Genomic DNA, 21238 nt, shown 5'->3' on the forward strand with positions numbered 1-21238 from the left:
TGCCTGGACCCCAACAGGAAATGAAAGCAACTGAATAATTTCTTCTTCCCTCGCTTTTGTCCTGCAAGGAGAGACCAGGCAGCCCAGCTCTCCTGGCTGTGGAAGAACAGGGGTGTTCCCCCCTCACACCTGCCTGGCTGCACCCAGCTCCTGCCCCTGTCTCCAGCCATCGTCACAAGAGCTGTGACATATCAGGCCTCAGAAGTGATGTCTTTGGAGCTTGATCCTGGGGTGATAGATGTCTCCTCCTACATGTGGCTGCTCTGTGCAGGAGTCCTGTGACAGGGTCTGGAGGTGCAGGGCACCCCACTGAGGTAGGCACCCTGGTGCAGCTGCCCAGCCCAGGCAGGTGCTCCTTTGCCAGCCCTGCTGGGTGTGGGGGTCCCCGGGATCTGCTCACATGAGGTGAGAAGCTGTGACCTGCCTTCTTTAGCCACTGCTGTGCCCCACGGCTGCTCTGGTTCCTTGGGCATGTCTGTGGTGTGTGAGAAGCAGCTCACAGAGTAGCCAGGAGAGCTATGGGACAGGGACAGAGATGGAGAGCAGCAAGGCTGGGATGCTGTTCCTGGACAGCCCAGGTTGTTCCCAGCTTTTGCTGGGTGCAGGCTGCAGGAATGTGGCTCTGTCAGGCTCAGCTGCCAATGCCAAACCCAGCTCTGCTCCACTGAGCATTCACTGCTGCCACAGGCAGGGATTGATGGCAGTGACAGAGAGCTGGAGACTGGGCTATTGCCTCCCAGTTTCCACTGCTCCTTCCCTACCTTCGGCGAGGGGCACCAGGTGTGCCTCTGTGCTGGGATATGCCAGTGGTGCCAGCAGCACAGCAGAGCAGGGTGGTGGCCAAGCAGGAAGTCCTGGGGGCACCCCCCGTGGCTCTACACACCACCCTGACTAGCAGTTCCCTTTTTGGCAGGGATATAAAGGTGGTGTGGGCTGGGAGAGCCCAGCAAAGCACAGCATTGCAGGAAGCCAGGATGGGGATGCAGAGCGTGGCAGTGGCTTGCGGGGCACTGGCCTTGTGCCTGGCACTCACCACAGCCACCAACCCTGGCTTCGTGGTGAGGATCACCCAGGCAGGATTGGACTACGGTGGGTTCTGCTTCTGATTTCTCTCCTCACAGATGTGCTGGTGGCAGAGGTGTGGAGCCAAGTACCCTGTGAGAAGGGCAGGGTCCCAGGGCAGGATGGGGGCTCGTTGGCCATGGGTGCCCATGTGAGGAGCACAGGGACAGCGTGGGGAAATCCTTGGCCAGGGGTGCCAAAGGCACCACTGGCCAGGCCTTCCCCTGTTGCACCTGCCTGCCCCCCACGCCACAACTTGATGCAGCCGCTGGAGAGGGGTCCAGCCCTGGGGGGTCTCAGGGAGCTGCAGCCAGGCAGTGTGGGAGGCTGGCACAGCAGGAGGGTGCTGGTCCCACAGCACATCCACGCAGCCGAGCCATGAGCCCTGGAGGACGGAGCTGCAGAGGAGAGAGGAGTTGGGGAGTTTAGGGAGGGGCAGTGACAGAGATGGATAGGCCCCGTGCTGGTTTTATCGAGGCAGGCAGAGCCCTGGCTCCAGCAGAGCGCAGTTATGGATTGAAATACACTGTGTGAGAAACAGCTCATTTACCAGGCAGCTCTGCCAGGCAGTGTGGGAGAGAACGTGACTCCCCTTCTCAGATGGAGGCTGGGGTGCAGCACCCAGTGATGCCATGCTGCTCCCTGGGACATAAGCTCCATCCATCCTCGCCTGCTGGCAATGGGCATGGAGCAGCCCACTGCCTCAGATCTCCCACACACCTCACCTGATTAGCAGCCTGCAAAGTGAGGACTGGGACACCTCTCTCCTTTCTGTGGCTACCACCTTCCCCTGGGGCTGCAAGCAGGGCACCAGGCAGTATTGCCAGTGTGATTGCAGGGCTCTGTGCTTGGAGGTTTGCTTTAAAGCCAGCCTGGGAGGCAGCATCACCTGGATCTCTCCTCTGATCCTTCTGCTGCGCGCCCGATGTGAGCTCCAGCTCCTGTGGCTGGAATGATGGAGTGGTGGAGTTGTGGAGTCATGCTCTCCCTGTGTCTCTGCAGCCCAACAGCAGGGGATCGCAATCCTGGAGAAGGAGCTGGCCCAGCTGAAGCTGCCAGACATCTCGGGGGACTCTCGTGTCTTGCGTGTGGGGAAAGTGCGCTATTCACTCTCCAGGTGAGCCTTGCCAGTGGCCTGGAGCCACCCACTACCCCCAGACCAGGCGAGGGGCAAGAAGAGTGGAGGGGGGAAGGGGGTGGGCCTGGAGCAGTGAGGACCATCCTGTCCCCTCCACAGCTCCCTGAGATATTGGCCCTGTCCTTGGTGCATGTTCCTGTTTCACTCTTTGCCCAAGGGGAAAAATGGAACCAGGGTCACGGCACTCTGGTCATGGGTGGACTGTGTGCAATCAAAGCCTGGGCAGTGGAGATGGCCTTGCCTGTGAGACCCGGGCACACGTTCTGTGTGAAGCTGGAGCCCAGTCCCTGTGGAAATGCTGGCTCCCTGGTGCCCCAGGTGCCTCTCTGCTCCTGCAGCGCAGCGTTTGGAGCTGCCTTGGGTGGCTGCAAGGGCCACGTTCCCAAAGGTGCCACTCTGCTCTGTGTGTCCCTGCCAGGCGTAGCTTTGCAGCAGCAGAAGTGCAGCAGGGGATGCTGCCAGTGCAGTGATTCCATCCTGCTCACCCTCCTTCCCTCCCTGATTGTCTCACTCTCTCCCTCCCTCCCTAGCCTTGTGCTTGGGAGCAAGGAAGCACTGTAACATGACTTTTCTTTTTATTCATATATTTTTAGACTGCGCCTTCGTGATTTCCACTTGCCATACTCACGGATTACCCCAATCTCCAACGTGGGCCTGCAGGTCTCCATCTCCAATGCCTTTGCTGAGCTGGATGGGGACTGGAGGGTGAAATTTCTCTTTATGTGAGTTCCCAGCTCTTCCCTCCCTCTTCAGGCACCCACTCTGTGTCTTCCTCTCTGGAATTGGACAGGTTTTTTTCTCCTCTCCCTCTCCCTTGTGTTTTGGGCAGCTGTCACTTTGCTCCCCCAGATATGATGGATAAAACAGGCTGGGAGGCAGGAACAAGACACATGGAAGGGGAGCTATACATGGACCCTCCAGTCACTCTTCCCTTTCTTGCTCTTGCTCCCCTCTATTTAAAGGTTACCTCTCCTAGTTTATGTGCCAGTGAAATGTGGTTCCCCTGAGTTTAAACACTTTCCCAATCTCCTCTGGAGATACCATACATGGGGGAGAGTGATCCAGATTGATTCATCCTGAAGCTGATTTGAGGTCTCTTCACCAGGCCTTGTCATTGACAAATGTCCCTTTCTCATTCCCCTCTACCAGCAGCCGGGACCATGGATCTTTCAACCTGAAGGTAGAAAATGTCTACATGAAAATCATCCTGAGGCTGGGCAGTGACACCACTGGGAAGCCCACCATCAGCACCTCCGACTGCAGTGCCCGCATCTCCAAAGTCCGGGTGCTCTTTTCAGGCAAGCTTGGGTATGTGACTTCACTGGAAGGTCTGGAAACACTGTGTGGTAGCCCACCTGCCATGGGAATGTGGCCCTGTTGCAAGGAGTAGGTTGTTGGCAAATCTGAGGTTGCCTGGTCTTAAATCTGGCCTGAATTTCTCCTGCTGTGGCTGCACATTTAACAGAGGGTGAGTGTGGTTAAGGCAGACATCAGACTTCTGTGGTTTACCAGTGAGTCTGTTTGCAAATGTAAACCCTGGGACAAAGCCAGATGCCAAATCGGTGTGGGAATGATGCTCCCAGGGTCTTGCATCTCTAGGGTCTCCCTTTACTGGGCACATACTTCTGCAGTATGGATCTGAGCTAGCCAGGGCTTCTCTCTGTGTTTCTCTGCAGGTGGCTTTACAACCTCTTCCACAGCGTTATTGAATCCAAGTTGCGGAAGAATTTAGAGAGAAAGGTATGTGAGCAGTGGAAGGCAGGGCCCTGGGTTTTCTGGTTGTCTTTAGCCCTCACTAGGTGATGTACCGGAAGGATCAGATAGATGTTGGGAGGTAACTGTAGCCAGAGCACATGACTTTGTTGCCAATTCAGTAAAACCGAAGGAATGGGTGTTGCAGGCTCCATAGCATAGAGTGACTCAGGCTGAATTTGAAACCTGGTGCCTTTGCCAAAGCCCAGCATAATTGGTTCCTAATTAACAAAGACTTTTCTTTCCATGTGGTCAGTTAATTAGATCTTATGTCTCAGCCAAACTCATTGTAACCTGATCAGAGCTGTCCTTTAACCAGCCGTATTCTGGAGGGCTTTGGGGAGCACTTGGGGGGAAACGATCATTCCTGGATTTCAGACATTTGGTGTTTTGTTTTACTGAGGGCGGTCAGGGAGCTCTGGTACCGCTGCCTACTACAGACACTGACATGCAGGAGACCTGCAACAAGACATGGAAACAAGCTGTTAGCAATAATTACTACAAGGATAACTGGCATGAGTTAGAGCCTCTCTGGATGTGAACCTTGCTTGGGAAGGAGGCAGTTGGAGAACAGGCAAATTCCGTTCCTGCAGCAGATCCCATCCTGCCCAGGCACTATTCCCAATTCCATGCAACAATGTTCCCAAGTCCCCCGGGGTCTGTGGCAGCAGATGGTATGGCAGCAGGAGCAACAACAGGGCTCAGAGGCCTTTTCTGCTGTTTTGTCCCCTGGAAGCAGGACAGCTCTGGGACTGCAAAGGGACCCCACTGCCCTCTGCTCCTCCTCCAAACCCCCTCTGCCCTACACACATTCTTCATTGTCTTTGTGGAGTCATGGTGTGAGGGGCAATGGGCAGGAGAGGGCAGGGGTAAGGACTGAGCTGCACCCTGGGCACAGCTGGGCCTCAGCCCAGGCCAGGCAGCCCGTGTCTGCCTCCTGCTGTTGCTGCAATGCTTGGGCAGTTCTAGTACCCCGAGTTCTGGGACTCCATTCACAGGAAGATCCTAGTCACAGGGAAATCCAGGTCACAGGGAAATGCGGGTCATGGGGAAATCCCAGTCACTGGGACAGCATTTTTATGCCTGCAGCAACATCCTCACAGGCAGCAATGGAGCATTTCCAGCACAGACAGAAAAATATCACTGGGGACAGGGAAGAGCTGCAACTTGCTGTCACTAAGGCCATGCCCAAGGCTGTGTTGCCTCCTCCTCCTCATCTCTGTCAGTGTGGTCGCTGCCCCTCTGCAGCGCTGCATCTCACCATCAGCTCTGTGGGCTGCATGCCCAGTCAGACAGATGACGGATGGATCCTGCCCATGGTGGCTGTGATGTTACAGTGAAAACATTGAAAGGAGCTTGTGGAGATTTCCTCAGCTATCTGCAGGACAGTGCACCGCAGTAAATTTCCGAGGGTAGTGGTGAGCCAGCAATAAAATCCCCACAAATGCCAGGGCTTCAGTTGTGGATGACAGAGGCAGACACATGCACTTTCCTGTCCTGGCACACAGAGCTGTACGAGTTCAGCAAAGCTCAGCTTCAGGGCAGTCAGTGCTCCTGCCCCTGTGGGGTGGGTTAATCCTCTCTGTTGCTCTTTTTCGGCCGTGCCCTGGCTGCTCTGCACGGTTCATTCCTGCATGGGCCACATGAGATTCCTTCCAAGCATCTCCCCAGAGCTGAACTGTGCTGAGGGGAAATTGCTTTGAGCAGATGCTTGTAGGTAGAAACCCTGCTTGTGTCTTGGACACTTAATGTGCCGCCTGATGAATGGAGGCAATCATCACTGTGTGCTCTTTTACTTAAGCAGGCTTTGCCATGGAGCAGGGAGTGCGGCTGTGACCTGGCTGCCCCTGCTCAGCTCTGTGGCCTTTCTGTCCCGCAGGTCTGTGACAATGTGGTCGAGTCTGTGCAGAGTGAGCTCCAGACGTACATTCGGACGCTGAGAGGTACTGGGGGGCTGGAAGTGGGTTTAGGAACAGCTCTTCCTAGCTTTTGCCAACCATGAGGAATGTGTTACTTTGTGTCCACTCCCCATCTCCTGGTGTTCAGGCACCCAAGCTGGGAGCATCTTCTCAGCAGAGACAAATCACTGTGTGTTGTGTCAGGCGGTGGAGATCCCTTCAGAATAAGTGCCCAAGGACTTGCAGGGGCTCATGCTGCTTTAGCTGGGGGATCAAGGCCGCTCCTCAGGTCCAGGAGATGGTTTGCATCGCTGATAAACATCCAGGAGGGAAAAGCTTTTTTCTCTTCTATAGAGAAGCAAGCAGAGGGGCAGTTGGTAGTGAGCTGATGCACCAGGAAGCGCAATCATGGCACTGCCCAGATGCCAGAGGAGGCCACCTGCTCCCAGCTTTCCTGAACATCTCCTTCTTACTCATCTCTCTTTCTTGTGTTTACAGTCACAGCCAGGATAGATGACAAAACTGGGATCGATTACTCCTTAGTGGCACCCCCAAGAGCTACTGCCCAGTCCCTGGATGCAGACCTGAAGGTGAGAGGCAGCCCTGGGGACACTTGATTTGGCCAATGCCATTGCCAAAGGCAGGTGGGAGCCAAGGTTTTGGAGCCTGCTGCAAAGGTTGTTTGCCAGCCAGAGGCAGCATGTGAGCCCCACTGCTATTTGCACCCCTTCTCCAAATCTCTCCCTCCTCCCAGGGTGAATTCTACTCCCTGGCCCACCGCTCCGCTGTCCCCTTCTCACCGCTGCCACTGGCCTTCCCCTCGGATCACGAGCGCATGGTTTACTTTGGAGCCTCCAGCTACTTCTTCAACACAGCTGGCATTGCCTACCACAAGGCTGGGGCACTGGTCTTTGAAATCACAGAGGCCATGGTGAGTGGCATGAGTGGGACAGGGCTGGGAAAGGGGTTCCATTTGCTGAGGTGCTCCAGGAGCAGCCAGCATTCCTGGAGAAGCCCCAGTGAGAGAGCAGGGGGCTGTGGGATGGGGCTAGGCTGTCAGACATGGCAGCATTTGGGAATGGGAGGGCTCGCCATGGGCTTCTCTATGCCACATTGCCCCAGTGTGACAATCCTCTCCCTGCAGATCCCAAAGGAATCGGGATTCAGATTGGATACCTCTGCCTTCTCAGCCTTCATTCCCCAGGTGAGCAGTTTGGCCCTGCCTGTCCAGAGCTCTTGCACACACAGGCTTTGCTCTGTGCCAGGTGTTCTCCCTGAGGACTGGGGCTTTGTGCCATCATGCCCATCCTCTCTCTACTCCCACACAGCTGGAGGAGATGTACCCAAACATGCCAATGAAGTTCAGGCTGTCCACTCCCACTGCTCCGTTCCTGACTATTGGACCAGGAGGAATCTCATTCCAGCCCATTGTGGATGCCCAGGCTTATGCTATCCTTCCCAACTCCAGCCTGGCTCCTCTCTTCCTCCTCAGCCTGGTGAGTTAAGACACGGCCTGTGGCGATGGGGCAGAGGGGAGTTTGAGTTGTGCCCAGTCCTGTTGCAGTTGCAGGGCCCAGTCCTGAGCAGTTGCCCAGATCCTGCCAGGGGAGCTCCCAGGTGCTGCCCAGGCACAGTGGGGGTGTCCCCAACTGAACAATTCCTGAGCTGACAAATGCCAGGTTTAATGCTGGGTGCAAACACGCCCCTGGATGGGCAGTGGTGTGTTTCAGCTGGTCAGAGCCGTCCCCCGGCTCTCTGCTCTGGGGTGAGGTGGGGTGAGCACTGCCAGAGCTCTGTGCTCTCTCCCCAGACAGGGAACGTGTCCGCTGTCATCAACGTGAGATCCGGCCGCATCGTTGGGAGCCTGGATGTGGGCAGGTACAGAGGGGAGCAGCCACTGACTGGGCAGGGGGTGGCTGGGGGTGTTTCTGTTTTGGATGCCCAGGGACAGAGAGGGGATGGGAAGGTGCCTGGGATGTGGGCTTGGTGTGGAGGGAATGAGCTGGGGCTGGAGGGAGTGGGATCTGCATGGCCATTGATGGGTGGAATCACTCCCTCCCTTGGGACATCCTCCACGGCACCACTTCTGTCCCTGTGCAGGATCAGGCTGTCTCTGAAGGATTCGGCTGTCGGCCATTTCCAGGTAAGCTATCCTTGACCACGACCAGAGCCTCCAGCATGGAGCTGGCAGCCTACTGGGGATCAGAACAGGGAGTCATTCCCTGCTGCCTGCCAAAATGGGACCACCCCCCATTGACCCTGCAGGCACCTCCTGCCCCAGCCTGCAAGGCTGGGAAAGGATGTGGAGCCAGACCCATTGCTGCTCTCACCCCAACCTTTCCTTCCCTGCCAGTGCAGCCAGACAAAGCTGCTGGTCTCTGGCAAAGTGTGTGCCCATCCCAGTTCCTCATCTCCACTTTCTAATTATCCCCCAGTGTTTGCATGTCTGCTGTCCCGCAGATTAAAGCTTTTCCTCTCTCATCTCCCCACTGCCCAGGTGCGAATGATTCAGTCCTTAATGAACATCTTGACTTCCAGTACCCTGCTCCCACGTCTCAATGGTGAGAACCTACTGGGGGGAATAGGGTTGCTGGAGCACCCTCCTCTCAGTTTGCTCCATCCAAGTGGTCCCAGCTCACTAATTAAATCCTCATTGCCAAGGCTGATGCAGGGAAAAATGAGTGCAGGAGGTGGCAGTGAAGTGGTGGGAGCTTGTTGCTGCTCTGTCAGGCTCCCAGCAGCCAACGCAATGGAAAAAATGAGCCCTGTGCATATCCTAATGCTTTCCAGACCCTCTCCCCGAATCCCTGCATCTCCTGCCTCGCCAGCAGCTCAACCAGAGTGGTGGCAGGATGGGCCAAGGGGGCTATCATGGCACAACACACAGCCCTTCTGTGGAGCTTGGGAGGAGTTTCCTCTGCCTGCCCCAGGAGAGTGGAGGAGAGGAAAGGGCTGGGGGAAGGAGGTGGCCACCTTCTCTGAGTGCTCTGTGCTCCCTTGACTCCCATTCCCATCCCAATGCAGACACATGTGTTGTCTTTTCCAGCCCGCTTAGATGAGGGTTTCCCTCTGCCACTTCTGGACAGGATTCAGCTCTCCAATATCCTTGTGAGGTTCCACCAGGTGAGTGAGAGGGAGCACCTGGCCCCAGCTGGGGCCCATCCTGCTGCCCACAAAGCCCTGCTTACCAGCACAGCCTCCAAATCCAGTTCCCCCAGCTGTGCTAGGAAGTGGTGGATGGGAGCTCTCAGCAGCAAACCAGTTCTCTGCTTTTCCTGGCTGCTAGGTGGGTGTCTGGGATGGCACCACATCGTTCTCCAGTTCTTAAGCCTGGGGTCTGAATTTTCCACAGCGGTTTTTATAGCAGTGTCAGCCCCAAATCCCCACTCTCCCTGACTGGCAATGCTTGGATGGATGCTGTGATGCCTGGTAGGATGCAGCCCCTGCCTTGTCTGCTGTAAGGAGCTGTACCAGGTCCAGGGGAGCAGAGAGAGCCCCTATTGTGGTGTGCCTTGGGGAAACCCCAAAGTGGGGTCACCATGGGGATCGCAAAAAGCTGCAGTGAGGTGTGGCTGTGAAACGCCTTCAGAACCTGCTGGGGGAAAAACAGGCACAGGGGTTGGCAGAGCCACATGTTCCAATCCATTCTCCCTTCAGGGAAGTGATGGGTGCTGGGCAATGCAGCTGCCAGAGCCCGTAGCAGCTCAGCACTTTCTCTCTTTCTCCCAGAATTTCCTGCTGCTTGGAGCAGACGTTCGCTTCCAGCCCCGGGGATGAAGATAAGGCGATGAGAGCCCTTCAGCACTAAATACGCTCCATTCACCACTTTGCCCTTCCCTGCATGAGCCAAAGACCACCAGTCCTGCCAGTGTCCTGCACTGCTGCCTTGGTCCGGACCCTCCATGCTCCAGCTGGGGCCTCACCTGGTGCTACCATGAGCTGGGGGTCACCTGCCCTGGGCCACCCCCTCCCCTCCTTCCTCTGAGCAGCAATAAAGACATTGGTGCTTGGGATGTGCTGTTGGTGTCTCTGTCTGCACCTCGGGCCACACAGGGCCACATGGCAGCTGGACTGGGACAGCCTGGTTTGGCTGTGTCCATGGTCATGGCAAGGCAGCACAGAACACCTGTGTCCTGCTGTCCTGTGCCTTCACTCCAGCCTTGGGGCAGAGTAGCTGGAAAGAGCACAGTGGAAAAGGCCCAGGAGGTGCTGGTCAACAGCAGCTGAACATGAGCACCAGGTGGCCAACAAGGCCAGGGGCATCCTGGCCCTTATCAGCCACAGCGGGGAAACAGGACCAGGAAAGGGTTTGTGCTTTGTCCAGTTCTGGGACCCTCACTTTAAAATGGACATGGAGGTGCTGGATTCTGTCCAGAAAAGGGCAGTGGTACCAGGGAAGAAGCTGGAGCACCGGGAGAGGCTGAGGGAGCTGTGGGGGCTCAGCCTGGAGAAAAGGAGGCTCTGGGGGACCTTCTCACCCTCACAACGCCCTGACAGGAGGCTGCAGCCAGGTGGGGGTCAGGCTCTGCTCCCAGGGAACAAGGGACATGAGAAGAGGACATGGTCTTCAGTTGCACCAGGCGACGTTTACTTTGGATATTAGGAAAAAATTCCTTCACAGAAAGGGTCCTTAGACCTTGGAACGGGCAGCCCATGGAGATGGTGGAGTCACCGTCCCTGGAGGTGTTTAAGGGAAGACTGGACATGGCGCTCAGTGCTCCGGTTTAGTTGAAATGCTGGTTCTGGGTCACAGGCTGAACTCGATGATCTCGCAGGTCTTTTCCAGCCTATTTAATTCTGTGATTTTGTGATTGCCGCGGCGGCACCGCCCAGCAGCGGGGCGGGCCCGGAACGGCGGCGGGGCGGAACGCGGCGCCGAGGGGCGGAGGCCGCGGCGGGGCCTCCCCGTCCCTTCCCGGCCGGTCTGTCCCCAAAGCGCCCTCTGTACTATGGTCAAGGCGCTTTTTCTCCCCAAGAGCTTAATCCCTAAAGTGTTCCTGCAGTAGAGATGCTCTCCACTGGCAAAGAAAGTGCTAGCAGATAAGACAGAGGGAAGACATTATCCCCACACCACAAACGGCACTCTCAGGTGCCATTAGATTCCCTGCCTTTAGGTGAATCCTCCTCACAAAGCACTTGGGCCGCTTAGGCTGGGGCTCTGGGCAAGAGCAGCAGCTGGAATAGCCCGCTGTCCTGGCTCCCCAGGGAGAAGGCAGAGCAGGCCATCTGGAACCGTCTGCAGCACCTCAAGGCGCTGAAGGCCCGGCGGCGCCAGGCTCGTGCTCCGCTGCGCGTCGGGATCCTGGGTACGGCCGGGCTGCCTCGCCCGAGTCCCACTGGCAGCAGCCGCCTTTGGCTGGGCTGGAAGCAGCTGGGAAGGGCTGTGGGGAGTCAGGGAGGGCAGGCACTGCCTCAGGAGGAGCCTTCTCCTTTGTTGGCAGGATGCATGGCCGAGAGGTTTAAAGAGGAGATTCTGCACAGGGAGAAGCTGGTCGATGTCGTGGCAGGCCCTGATGCCTACCGTGACCTCTCTGTGCTGAAGTTCCTGTTCTGGGGACAACCACAGTTGCCACAGGTCCTGACCACTCCCCAGTTCTGTGGGCGACAATTAACTTGTCCTGGCTGGAAATGGGTAAGGGGGGTTTTATTTTGGGCTGACAACTTCTCTTTCCAAGTTCTCTCCGAACCCAGGCAGGCTTCTCTCACTTTTCTTACTGAGTCCATGGGTATTCCATCATGGTTCCCCAGCCCACGTATCCCTGCTAGTGGAAGGCTGGGGAGCAGCAGCAGTCATGCCTCTGGCACTGGCACAAGCTGCCCGGGGAATTCCCGGGCTGGTAATGACACCGGGGGACACAGATGTGTCCGGATTTCCTTGCAGATGGCAAATGGGCAGGTTATAGCACCACAGAACAAAGATGTATTCAGAATTTCTTGCAGATGGCAAATGTGTCTGCACTGCTAACAGCCCGAGGGGCAGAACTGCCCGAGCCAGGTGCCTGTAGTACCTGGGTAGCCCCGGCACGTGGCTGCAGGGGGGTTTGAGCCTTGGCACCACGAGAGAGATTTGGAAAGAGCTGGGACAGGATGGGGAACTGCCCACACGTGCTGAGAAGCGTGGGGCCAGAGGGACTCCTGGCCTGGGGAGCAGGGGGTTCCTATGGACAGTGGGGAGAGGGGTCTTGACCTGCAGTCCTGGGCAAAGGACAACAGCAGCACAGGACTCCTGCAAGTCCCTGTCCTCCTGGGCTCCTGGTTCCCATCTGACCATTCCCATTGCTCCTTCAGCAGCCTGGGGGAGCCAGCCTTTCCCCAATGGAGCAGACCCCACACTCCAAGAACAGGCAGAGCAGCTCAGCAGGAGAAGCCTTTACCTGTCCAAAGGGTGGGGGCCAGCAGGGCAGGATTTCATGTTCCATTCCCTCTGTCACCACTTGCAGGAAGCATTACTGGGACCGGCACATATGTTGAGCTTTTGATGTGGTTTTGGCTGCTCCTTGCCAAACACGGCAGTGTTTAGCCAGGGTTCAGCTCTTTGAAGGCATTTATTCAGTTCAACTTCAAAATTTGTTCAAAGCTAGGGGGAAGACTTCCTGGTTTTGCTTCCTCTCTGTGCTATTCCTTATAAAATTTCATTTCTCCTCATGGAAGAGTTCTGCTTCCTCCATGCTCTTCCTGAACATCTTGAATGTTGTTTTGATGCAGCCATTCAGTGAGATGGGGTTGTCACCATGGGAGGTTTGGAGCTCCTGCTCTGAACTGAGCTGGACCCAGAGAAGAGCTGATGATGGGTGACAGGGAGGGTAACAGTGCCAAGGAGGCTGTGAGTGGGGATTTGGCCTTTGCCTTTCTCCTCTGCTCTTGGATGTTTCTTTCTGGGCAAAAGGAGCTCTGGGCAAAAGGAGCTCTGCCCATGGAATTCAGGCACAATGTTGCCTCTGGCAGCCAGGACTTCCCTGGATCCAGCATGAGGTCTGCCTGCATCAGCAACCATGGGTTTTCTGTTCCTGGACATCATGAACAAGAAATGAATTTGACTGAATTATTTCTTCCTCCCTCCCTCACCTTTATCTTGAAAGGTGAGACCAGGCAGCCCAGCTCTCCTGGCTGTGGAAGAACAGGGGTGTTCCCCCCTCACACCTGCCTGGCTGCACCCAGCTCCTGCCCCTGTCTCCAGCAATCGTGACAAGAGCTGTGACATATCAGGCCTTAGAAGTGGTGTCTTTGGAGCTTGATCCTGGGGTGATAGATGTCTCCTCCTACATGTGGCTGCTCTGTGCAGGAGCCCTGTGACAGGGTCTGGAGGTGCAGGGCACCCCACTGAGGTAGGCACCCTGGTGCAGCTGCCCAGCCCAGGCAGGTGCTCCTTTGCCAGCCCTGCTGGGTGTGGGGGTCCCCGGGATCTGCTCACATGAGGTGAGAAGCTGTGACCTGCCTTCTTTAGCCACTGCTGTGCCCCACGGCTGCTCTGGTTCCTTGGGCATGTCTGTGGTGTGTGAGAAGCAGCTCACAGAGTAGCCAGGAGAGCCATAGGACAGGGACAGAGATGGAGAGCAGCAAGGCTGGGATGCTGTTCCTGGACAGCCCAGGCTCTTCCCAGCTTTTGCTGCCAGTGACAGAGAGCTGGAGATGGGGCTGTTGCCTCCCAGTTTCCACTGCTCCTTCCCTACCTTCGGTGAGGGGCGCCAGGTGTGCCGCTGTGCTGGGACGTGCCAATGGTGCCAGCAGCACAGCAGAGCAGGGTGGTGGCCAAGCAGGAAGTCCTGGTGACACCCCCCGTGGCTCTACACACCACCTTTGCCCAAGGTTCCTGTTATGGCAGGGATATAAAGGTGGTGTGGGCTGGGAGAGCCCAGCAAAGCACAGCATTGCAGGAAGCCAGGATGGGGATGCAGAGCGTGGCAGTGGCTTGCGGGGCACTGGCCTTGTGCCTGGCACTCACCACAGCCACCAACCCTGGCCTTGTGGTGAGGATCACCCAGGCAGGATTGGACTACGGTGGGTTCTGCTTCTGATTTCTCTCCTCACAGATGTGCTGGTGGCAGAGGTGTGGAGCCAAGTACCCTGTGAGAAGGGCAGGGTCCCAGGGCAGGATGGGGGATCGTTGGCCATGGGTGCCCATGTGAGGAGCACAGGGACAGCGTGGGGAAATCCTTGGCCAGGGGTGCTAAAGGCACCACTGGCCAGGCCTTCCCCTGTTGCACCTGCCTGCCCCCCACGCCACAACTTGATGCAGCCGCTGGAGAGGGGTCCAGCCCTGGGGGGTCTCAGGGAGCTGCAGCCAGGCAGTGTGGGAGGCTGGCACAGCAGGAGGGTGCTGGTCCCACAGCACATCCACGCAGCCGAGCCATGAGCCCTGGAGGACGGAGCTGCAGAGGAGAGAGGAGTTGGGGAGTTTAGGGAGGGGCAGTGGCGGAGATGGATGGGCCCCATGCTGGTTTTATCGAGGCAGGCAGAGCCCTGGCTCCAGCAGAGCGCAGTTATGGATTGAAATACACTGTGTGAGAAACACACAGCATCCCAGTGCCTCGGACTTCATGCTGATCTCAGCCATTGCTCAGCCTGGAGAGTGAGGACTGGGATGCCTCTCTCCTTTCTGTGGTTACCACCTTCCCTTGGGGCTGCAAGCAGGGCACCAGGGAGCATTGCCTGTGTGCTCACAGGTTTGCTCTAAAGCCAGCCTGGGAGGCAGCATCACCTGGATCTCTCCTCTGATCCTTCTGCTGCGCGCCCGATGTGAGCTCCAGCTCCTGTGGCTGGAATGATGGAGTGGTGGAGTTGTGGAGTCATGCTCTCCCTGTGTCTCTGCAGCCCAACAGCAGGGGATCGCAATCCTGGAGAAGGAGCTGGCCCAGCTGAAGCTGCCAGACATCTCGGGTAAATCGGGGAAGGTGCGCTATTCACTCTCCAGGTGAGCCTTGCCAGTGGCCTGGAGCCACCCACTACCCCCAACCAAGGAGAGGGGCAGGAAGCCTGGGGAGAGTGGGGGGCCCCCGGAGCAGTGAGGACCATCCTGTCCCCTCCACAGCTCCCTGAGATATTGGCCCTGTCCTTGGTGCATGTTCCTGTTTCACTCTTTGCCCAAGGGGAAAAATGGAACCAGGGTCACGGCACTCTGGTCATGGGTGGACTGTGTGCAATCAAAGCCTGGGCAGTGGAGATGGCCTTGCCTGTGGGACCCGGGCCCATGTTCTGTGTGAATCTGGAGCCCAGTCCCTGTGGAAATGCTGGCTCCCTGGTGCCCCAGGTGCCTCTCTGCTCCTGCAGTGCAGCATTTCGAGCTGCCTTGGGTGGCTGCAAGGGCCACGTTCCCAAAGGTGCCACTCTGCTCTGTGTGTCCCTGCCAGGCGTAGTTTTGCAGCAGCAGAAGTGCAGCAGGGGATGCTGCCAGTGCAGTGACTCCATCCTGCTCACCCTCCTTCCCTCCCTGATTGTCTCACTCTCTCCCTCCCTCCCTAGCCTTGTGCTTGGGAGCAAGGAAGCACTGTAACATGACTTTTCTTTTTATTCATATATTTTTAGACTGCGCATTCCCAGTTTCCGCTTGCCACACTCACGGATTACCCCAATCTCCAACGTGGGCCTGCAGGTCTCCATCTCCAACGCCTTTGCTGAGCTGAATGGAGACTGGAGGGTGAAATTTCTCTTTATGTGAGTTCCCAGCTCTTCCCTCCCTCTTCAGGCACCCACTCTGTGTCTTCCTCTCTGGAATTGGACAGGTTTTTTCTCCTCTCCCTCTCCCTTGTGTTTTGGGCAGCTGTCACTTTGCTCCCCCAGATATGATGGATAAAACAGGCTGGGAGGCAGGAACAAGACACATGGAAGGGGAGCTATACATGGACCCTCCAGTCACTCTTCCCCTTCTTGCTCTTGCTCCCCTCTATTTAAAGGTTACCTCTCCTAGTTTATGTGCCAGTGAAATGTGGTTCCCCTGAGTTTAAACACTTTCCCAATCTCCTCTGGAGATACCATACATGGGGGAGAGTGATCCAGATTGATTCATCCTGAAGCTGATTTGAGGTCTCTTCACCAGGCCTTGTCATTGACAAATGTCCCTTTCTTATCCCCCTTCTCCCTGCAGCCGGGGACACGGATCTTTCAACCTGAAGGTAGAAAATGTCTACATGAAAATCATCCTGAGGCTGGGCAGTGACACCACTGGGAAGCCCACCATCAGCACCTCAGACTGCAGTGCCCGCATCTCCAAAGTCCGAGTGCGCTTTTCAGGCAAGCTTGGGTATGTGACTTCACTGGAAGGTCTGGAAACACTGTGTGGTAGCCCACCTGCCATGGGAATGTGGCCCTGTTGCAAGGAGTAGGTTGTTGGCAAATCTGAGGTTGCCTGGTCTTAAATCTGGCCTGAATTTCTCCTGCTGTGGCTGCACATTTAACAGAGGGTGAGTGTGGTTAAGGCAGACATCAGACTTCTGTGGTTTACCAGTGAGTCTGTTTGCAAATGTAAACCCTGGGACAAAGCCAGATGCCAAATCGGTGTGGGAATGATGCTCCCAGGGTCTTGCATCTCTAGGGTCTCCCTTTACTGGGCACATACTTCTGCAGTATGGATCTGAGCTAGCCAGGGCTTCTCTCTGTGTTTCTCTGCAGGTGGCTTTACAACCTCTTCCACAGCGTTATTGAATCCAAGTTGCGGAAGAATTTAGAGAGAAAGGTATGTGAGCAGTGGAAGGCAGGGCCCTGGGTTTTCTGGTTGTCTTTAGCCCTCACTTGTAGGTGATGTCCTCAAAGGATTAGAAGCAGGGATGTAACTATAGCCACAGGACACGCCTGTGGGGTGGGTTAATCCTCTCTGTTGCTCTTTTTCGGCCATGCCCTGGCTGCTCTGCACGGTTCATTCCTGCATGGGCCACATGAGATTCCTTCCAAGCATCTCCCCAGAGCTGAACTGTGCTGAGGGGAAATTGCTTTGAGCAGATGCTTGTAGGTAGAAACCCTGCTTGTGTCTTGGACACTTAATGTGCCGCCTGATGAATGGAGGCAATCATCACTGTGTGCTCTTTTACTTAAGCAGGCTTTGCCATGGAGCAGGGAGTGTGGCTGTGACCTAGCTGCCCCTGCTCAGCTCTGTGGCCTTTCTGTCCCGCAGGTCTGTGACAATGTGGCCAAGTCTGTACAAAATGAGCTCCAGAAGCAGCTCCGGACATTATCAGGTACTGGGAGGATGGAAGTGGGTTTAGGAACAGCTCTTCCTAGCTTTTGCCAACCATGAGGAATGTGTTACTTTGTCCACTCCCCATCTCCTGGTGTTCAGGCACCCAGGCTGGGAGCTGGGGAGCACCTTCTCAACAAAGACAAATCACTGTGTGTCCTGTGTGGCTGACGAAATTCCTTCAGAATCTGTGCCCATGGGCTGGTGGGGGCTTGGGCTACCTTAACTAGGGATGATGGCCATTCCTCAGGTCCAGGAGATGGCTGTGAAAAAGTCAGGAGAAAAGTGGGGGTTTTTTCTCCTAGCAGAAGCAAGCAGAGGGGCAGTTGGTAGTGAGCTGATGCACCAGGAAGCGCAATCATGGCACTGCCCAGATGCCAGAGGAGGCCACCTGCTCCCAGCTTTCCTGAACATCTCCTTCTTACTCACCTCTCTTTCTTGTGTTTACAGTCACAGCCAGGATAGATGACAAAACTGGGATCGATTACTCCTTAGTGGCACCCCCAAGAGCTACTGCCCAGTCCCTGGATGCAGACCTGAAGGTGAGAGGCAGCCCTGGGGACACTTGATTTGGCCAATGCCATTGCCAAAGGCAGGTGGGAGCCAAGGTTTTGGAGCCTGCTGCAAAGGTTGTTTGCCAGCCAGAGGCAGCATGTGAGCCCCACTGCTATTTGCACCCCTTCTCCAAATCTCTCCCTCCTCCCAGGGTGAATTCTACTCCCTGGCCCACCGCTCCGCTGTCCCCTTCTCACCGCTGCCACTGGCCTTCCCCTCGGATCACGAGCGCATGGTTTACTTTGGAGCCTCCAGCTACTTCTTCAACACAGCTGGCATTGCCTACCACAAGGCTGGGGCACTGGTCTTTGAAATCACAGAGGCCATGGTGAGTGGCATGAGTGGGACAGGGCTGGGAAAGGGGTTCCATTTGCTGAGGTGCTCCAGGAGCAGCCAGCGTTCCTGGAGAAGCCCCAGTGAGAGAGCAGGGGGCTGTGGGATGGGGCTAGGCTGTCAGACATGGCAGCATTTGGGGATGGGAGGGCTCGCCATGGGCTCCTCTGTGCCACATTGCCCCAGTGTGACAATCCTCTCCCTGCAGATCCCAAAGGAATCGGGATTCAGCTTGGACACGTCTATCTTATCAGCCTTCCTTCCCCAGGTGAGCAGTCTGGCCCTGCCTGTCCAGAGCTCTTGCACACACAGGCTTTGCTCTGTGCCAGGTGTTCTCCCTGAGGACTGGGGCTTTGTGCCATCATGCCCATCCTCTCTCTACTCCCACACAGCTGGAGGAGATGTACCCAAACATGCCAATGAAGTTCAGGCTGTCCACTCCCACTGCTCCATTCCTGACTATTGGACCAGGAGGAATCTCATTCCAGCCCATTGTGGATGCCCAGGCTTATGCTATCCTTCCCAACTCCAGCCTGGCTCCTCTCTTCCTCCTCAGCCTGGTGAGTTAAGACACGGCCTGTGGCGATGGGGCAGAGGGGAGTTTGAGTTGTGCCCAGTCCTGTTGCAGTTGCAGGGCCCAGTCCTGAGCAGTTGCCCAGATCCTGCCAGGGGAGCTCCCAGGTGCTGCCCAGGCACAGTGGGGGTGTCCCCAACTGAACAATTCCTGAGCTGACAAATGCCAGGTTTAATGCTGGGTGCAAACACGCCCCTGGATGGGCAGTGGTGTGTTTCAGCTGGTCAGAGCTGTCCCCTGGCTCTCTGCTCTGGGGTGAGGTGGGGTGAGCACTGCCAGAGCTCTGTGCTCTCTCCCCAGACAGGGAACGTGTCCGCTGTCATCAACGTGAGATCCGGCCGCATCGTTGGGAGCCTGGATGTGGGCAGGTACAGAGGGGAGCAGCCACTGACTGGGCAGGGGGTGGCTGGGGGTGTTTCTGTTTTGGATGCCCAGGGACAGAGAGGGGATGGGAAGGTGCCTGGGATGTGGGCTTGGTGTGGAGGGAATGAGCTGGGGCTGGAGGGAGTGGGATCTGCATGGCCATTGATGGGTGGAATCACTCCCTCCCTTGGGACATCCTCCACGGCACCACTTCTGTCCCTGTGCAGGATCAGGCTGTCTCTGAAGGATTCGGCTGTCGGCCATTTCCAGGTAAGCTATCCTTGACCACGACCAGAGCCTCCAGCATGGAGCTGGCAGCCTACTGGGGATCAGAACAGGGAGTCATTCCCTGCTGCCTGCCAAAATGGGACCACCCCCCCATTGACCCTGCAGGCACCTCCTGCCCCAGCCTGCAAGGCTGGGAAAGCATGTGGAGCCAGACCCATTGCTGCTCTCACCCCAACCTTTCCTTCCCTGCCAGTGCAGCCAGACAAAGCTGCTGGTCTCTGGCAAAGTGTGTGCCCATCCCAGCTTCTTGTCACGTTGTCTTTTCCTAGTTATTCTCCAGTGTTTGCATGTCTCCTGTCCCACAGACTAAAGCTTTTCCTCTCCCCACTCTCCAGGTGCAATTTCTACAGTCCATAATGAACTACTTGACTTCCAGGGTCCTCCTCCCACATCTCAATGGTGAGAACCTACTGGGGGGAATAGGGTTGCTGGAGCACCCTCCTCTCAGTTTGCTCCATCCAAGTGGTCCCAGCTCACTAATTAAATCCTCATTGCCAAGGCTGATGCAGGGAAAAGTGAGTGCAGGAGGTGGCAGTGAAGTGGTGGGAGCTTGTTGCTGCTCTGTCAGGCTCCCAGCAGCCAACGCAATGGAAAAAATGAGCCCTGTGCATATCCTAATGCTTTCCAGACCCTCTCCCCGAATCCCTGCATCTCCTGCCTCGCCAGCAGCTCAACCAGAGTGGTGGCAGGATGGGCCAAGGGGGCTATCATGGCACAACACACAGCCCTTCTGTGGAGCTTGGGAGGAGTTTCCTCTGCCTGCCCCAGGAGAGTGGAGGAGAGGAAAGGGCTGGGGGAAGGAGGTGGCCACCTTCTCTGAGTGCTTTGTGCTCCCTTGACTCCCATTCCCATCCCAATGCAGACACATGTGTTGTCTTTTCCAGCCCGCTTAGATGAGGGTTTCCCTCTGCCACTTCTGGACAGGATTCAGCTCTCCAATATCCTTGTGAGGTTCCACCAGGTGAGTGAGAGGGAGCACCTGGCCCCAGCTGGGGCCCATCCTGCTGCCCACAAAGCCCTGCTTACCAGCACAGCCTCCAAATCCAGTTCCCCCAGCTGTGCTAGGAAGTGGTGGATGGGAGCTCTCAGCAGCAAACCAGTTCTCTGCTTTTCCTGGCTGCTAGGTGGGTGTCTGGGATGGCACCACATCGTTCTCCAGTTCTTAAGCCTGGGGTCTGAATTTTCCACAGCGGTTTTTATAGCAGTGTCAGCCCCAAATCCCCACTCTCCCTGACTGGCAATGCTTGGATGGATGCTGTGATGCCTGGTAGGATGCAGCCCCTGCCTTGTCTGCTGTAAGGAGCTGTACCAGGTCCAGGGGAGCAGAGAGAGCCCCTATTGTGGTGTGCCTTGGGGAAACCCCAAAGTGGGGTCACCATGGGGATCGCAAAAAGCTGCAGTGAGGTGTGGCTGTGAAACGCCTCCAGAACCTGCTGGGGGAAAAACAGGCACAGGGGTTGGCAGAGCCACATGTTCCAATCCATTCTCCCTTCAGGGAAGTGATGGGTGCTGGGCAATGCAGCTGCCAGAGCCCGTAGCAGCTCAGCACTTTCTCTCTTTCTCCCAGAATTTCCTGCTGCTTGGAGCAGACGTTCGCTTCCAGCCCCGGGGATGAAGATAAGGCGATGAGAGCCCTTCAGCACTAAATACGCTCCATTCACCACTTTGCCCTTCCCTGCATGAGCCAAAGACCACCAGTCCTGCCAGTGTCCTGCACTGCTGCCTTGGTCCGGACCCTCCATGCTCCAGCTGGGGCCTCACCTGGTGCTACCATGAGCTGGGGGTCACCTGCCCTGGGCCACCCCCTCCCCTCCTTCCTCTGAGCAGCAATAAAGACATTGGTGCTTGGGATGTGCTGTTGGTGTCTCTGTCTGCACCTCGGGCCACACAGGGCCACATGGCAGCTGGACTGGGACAGCCTGGTTTGGCTGTGTCCATGGTCATGGCAAGGCAGCACAGAACACCTGTGTCCTGCTGTCCTGTGCCTTCACTCCAGCCTTGGGGCAGAGTGGCTGGAAAGAGCACAGTGGAAAAGGCCCAGGAGGTGCTGGTCAACAGCAGCTGAACATGAGCACCAGGTGGCCAACAAGGCCAGGGGCATCCTGGCC

The 21238-nt window shown here is 56.5% G+C and overlaps 2 protein-coding genes and 1 long non-coding RNA gene across 4 annotated transcripts; 2 read left to right on the plus strand and 1 right to left on the minus strand.

The window, feature by feature from the left end:
* Nucleotides 1–931: 931 nt before the first annotated feature.
* On the plus strand, nt 932–9861 carry LOC137484110 (bactericidal permeability-increasing protein-like). Of its 2 annotated transcripts, none has more exons than XM_068207694.1 (14): nt 932–1089; nt 2065–2179; nt 2794–2922; nt 3350–3508; nt 3877–3940; nt 5832–5895; nt 6349–6440; nt 6605–6781; nt 6995–7054; nt 7179–7346; nt 7661–7993; nt 8348–8411; nt 8897–8973; nt 9580–9861. In XM_068207694.1, exons 1-14 carry the CDS (start codon nt 975–977, stop codon nt 9625–9627), a joined length of 1665 nt encoding a protein of 554 aa, XP_068063795.1. In that variant the 5' UTR covers nt 932–974; the 3' UTR covers nt 9628–9861. The 2 variants fall into 2 exon arrangements, with proteins under 2 accessions (XP_068063795.1, XP_068063796.1); XM_068207695.1 differs by having other exon boundaries at nt 3353–3508.
* On the minus strand, nt 3347–16241 carry LOC137484113 (uncharacterized). The gene is made up of 2 exons (XR_011004751.1): nt 16135–16241; nt 3347–3574 (listed from the first exon to the last, which is right to left on the minus strand). It is a non-coding gene; the product is annotated as an uncharacterized lncRNA (long non-coding RNA).
* On the plus strand, nt 13692–20979 carry LOC137484111 (bactericidal permeability-increasing protein-like). Its single transcript, XM_068207696.1, has 14 exons — nt 13692–13848; nt 14662–14761; nt 15373–15501; nt 15932–16087; nt 16456–16519; nt 16955–17018; nt 17468–17559; nt 17724–17900; nt 18114–18173; nt 18298–18465; nt 18780–19112; nt 19466–19529; nt 20015–20091; nt 20698–20979. The coding sequence occupies exons 1-14, from the start codon at nt 13734–13736 to the stop codon at nt 20743–20745; spliced, it is 1647 nt and encodes a 548-aa protein (XP_068063797.1). The 5' UTR covers nt 13692–13733; the 3' UTR covers nt 20746–20979.
* Nucleotides 20980–21238: the final 259 nt, after the last annotated feature.

This window comes from Anomalospiza imberbis, chromosome 17 (assembly GCF_031753505.1).
Source record: "Anomalospiza imberbis isolate Cuckoo-Finch-1a 21T00152 chromosome 17, ASM3175350v1, whole genome shotgun sequence".
Taxonomy (NCBI): domain Eukaryota; kingdom Metazoa; phylum Chordata; class Aves; order Passeriformes; family Viduidae; genus Anomalospiza; species Anomalospiza imberbis.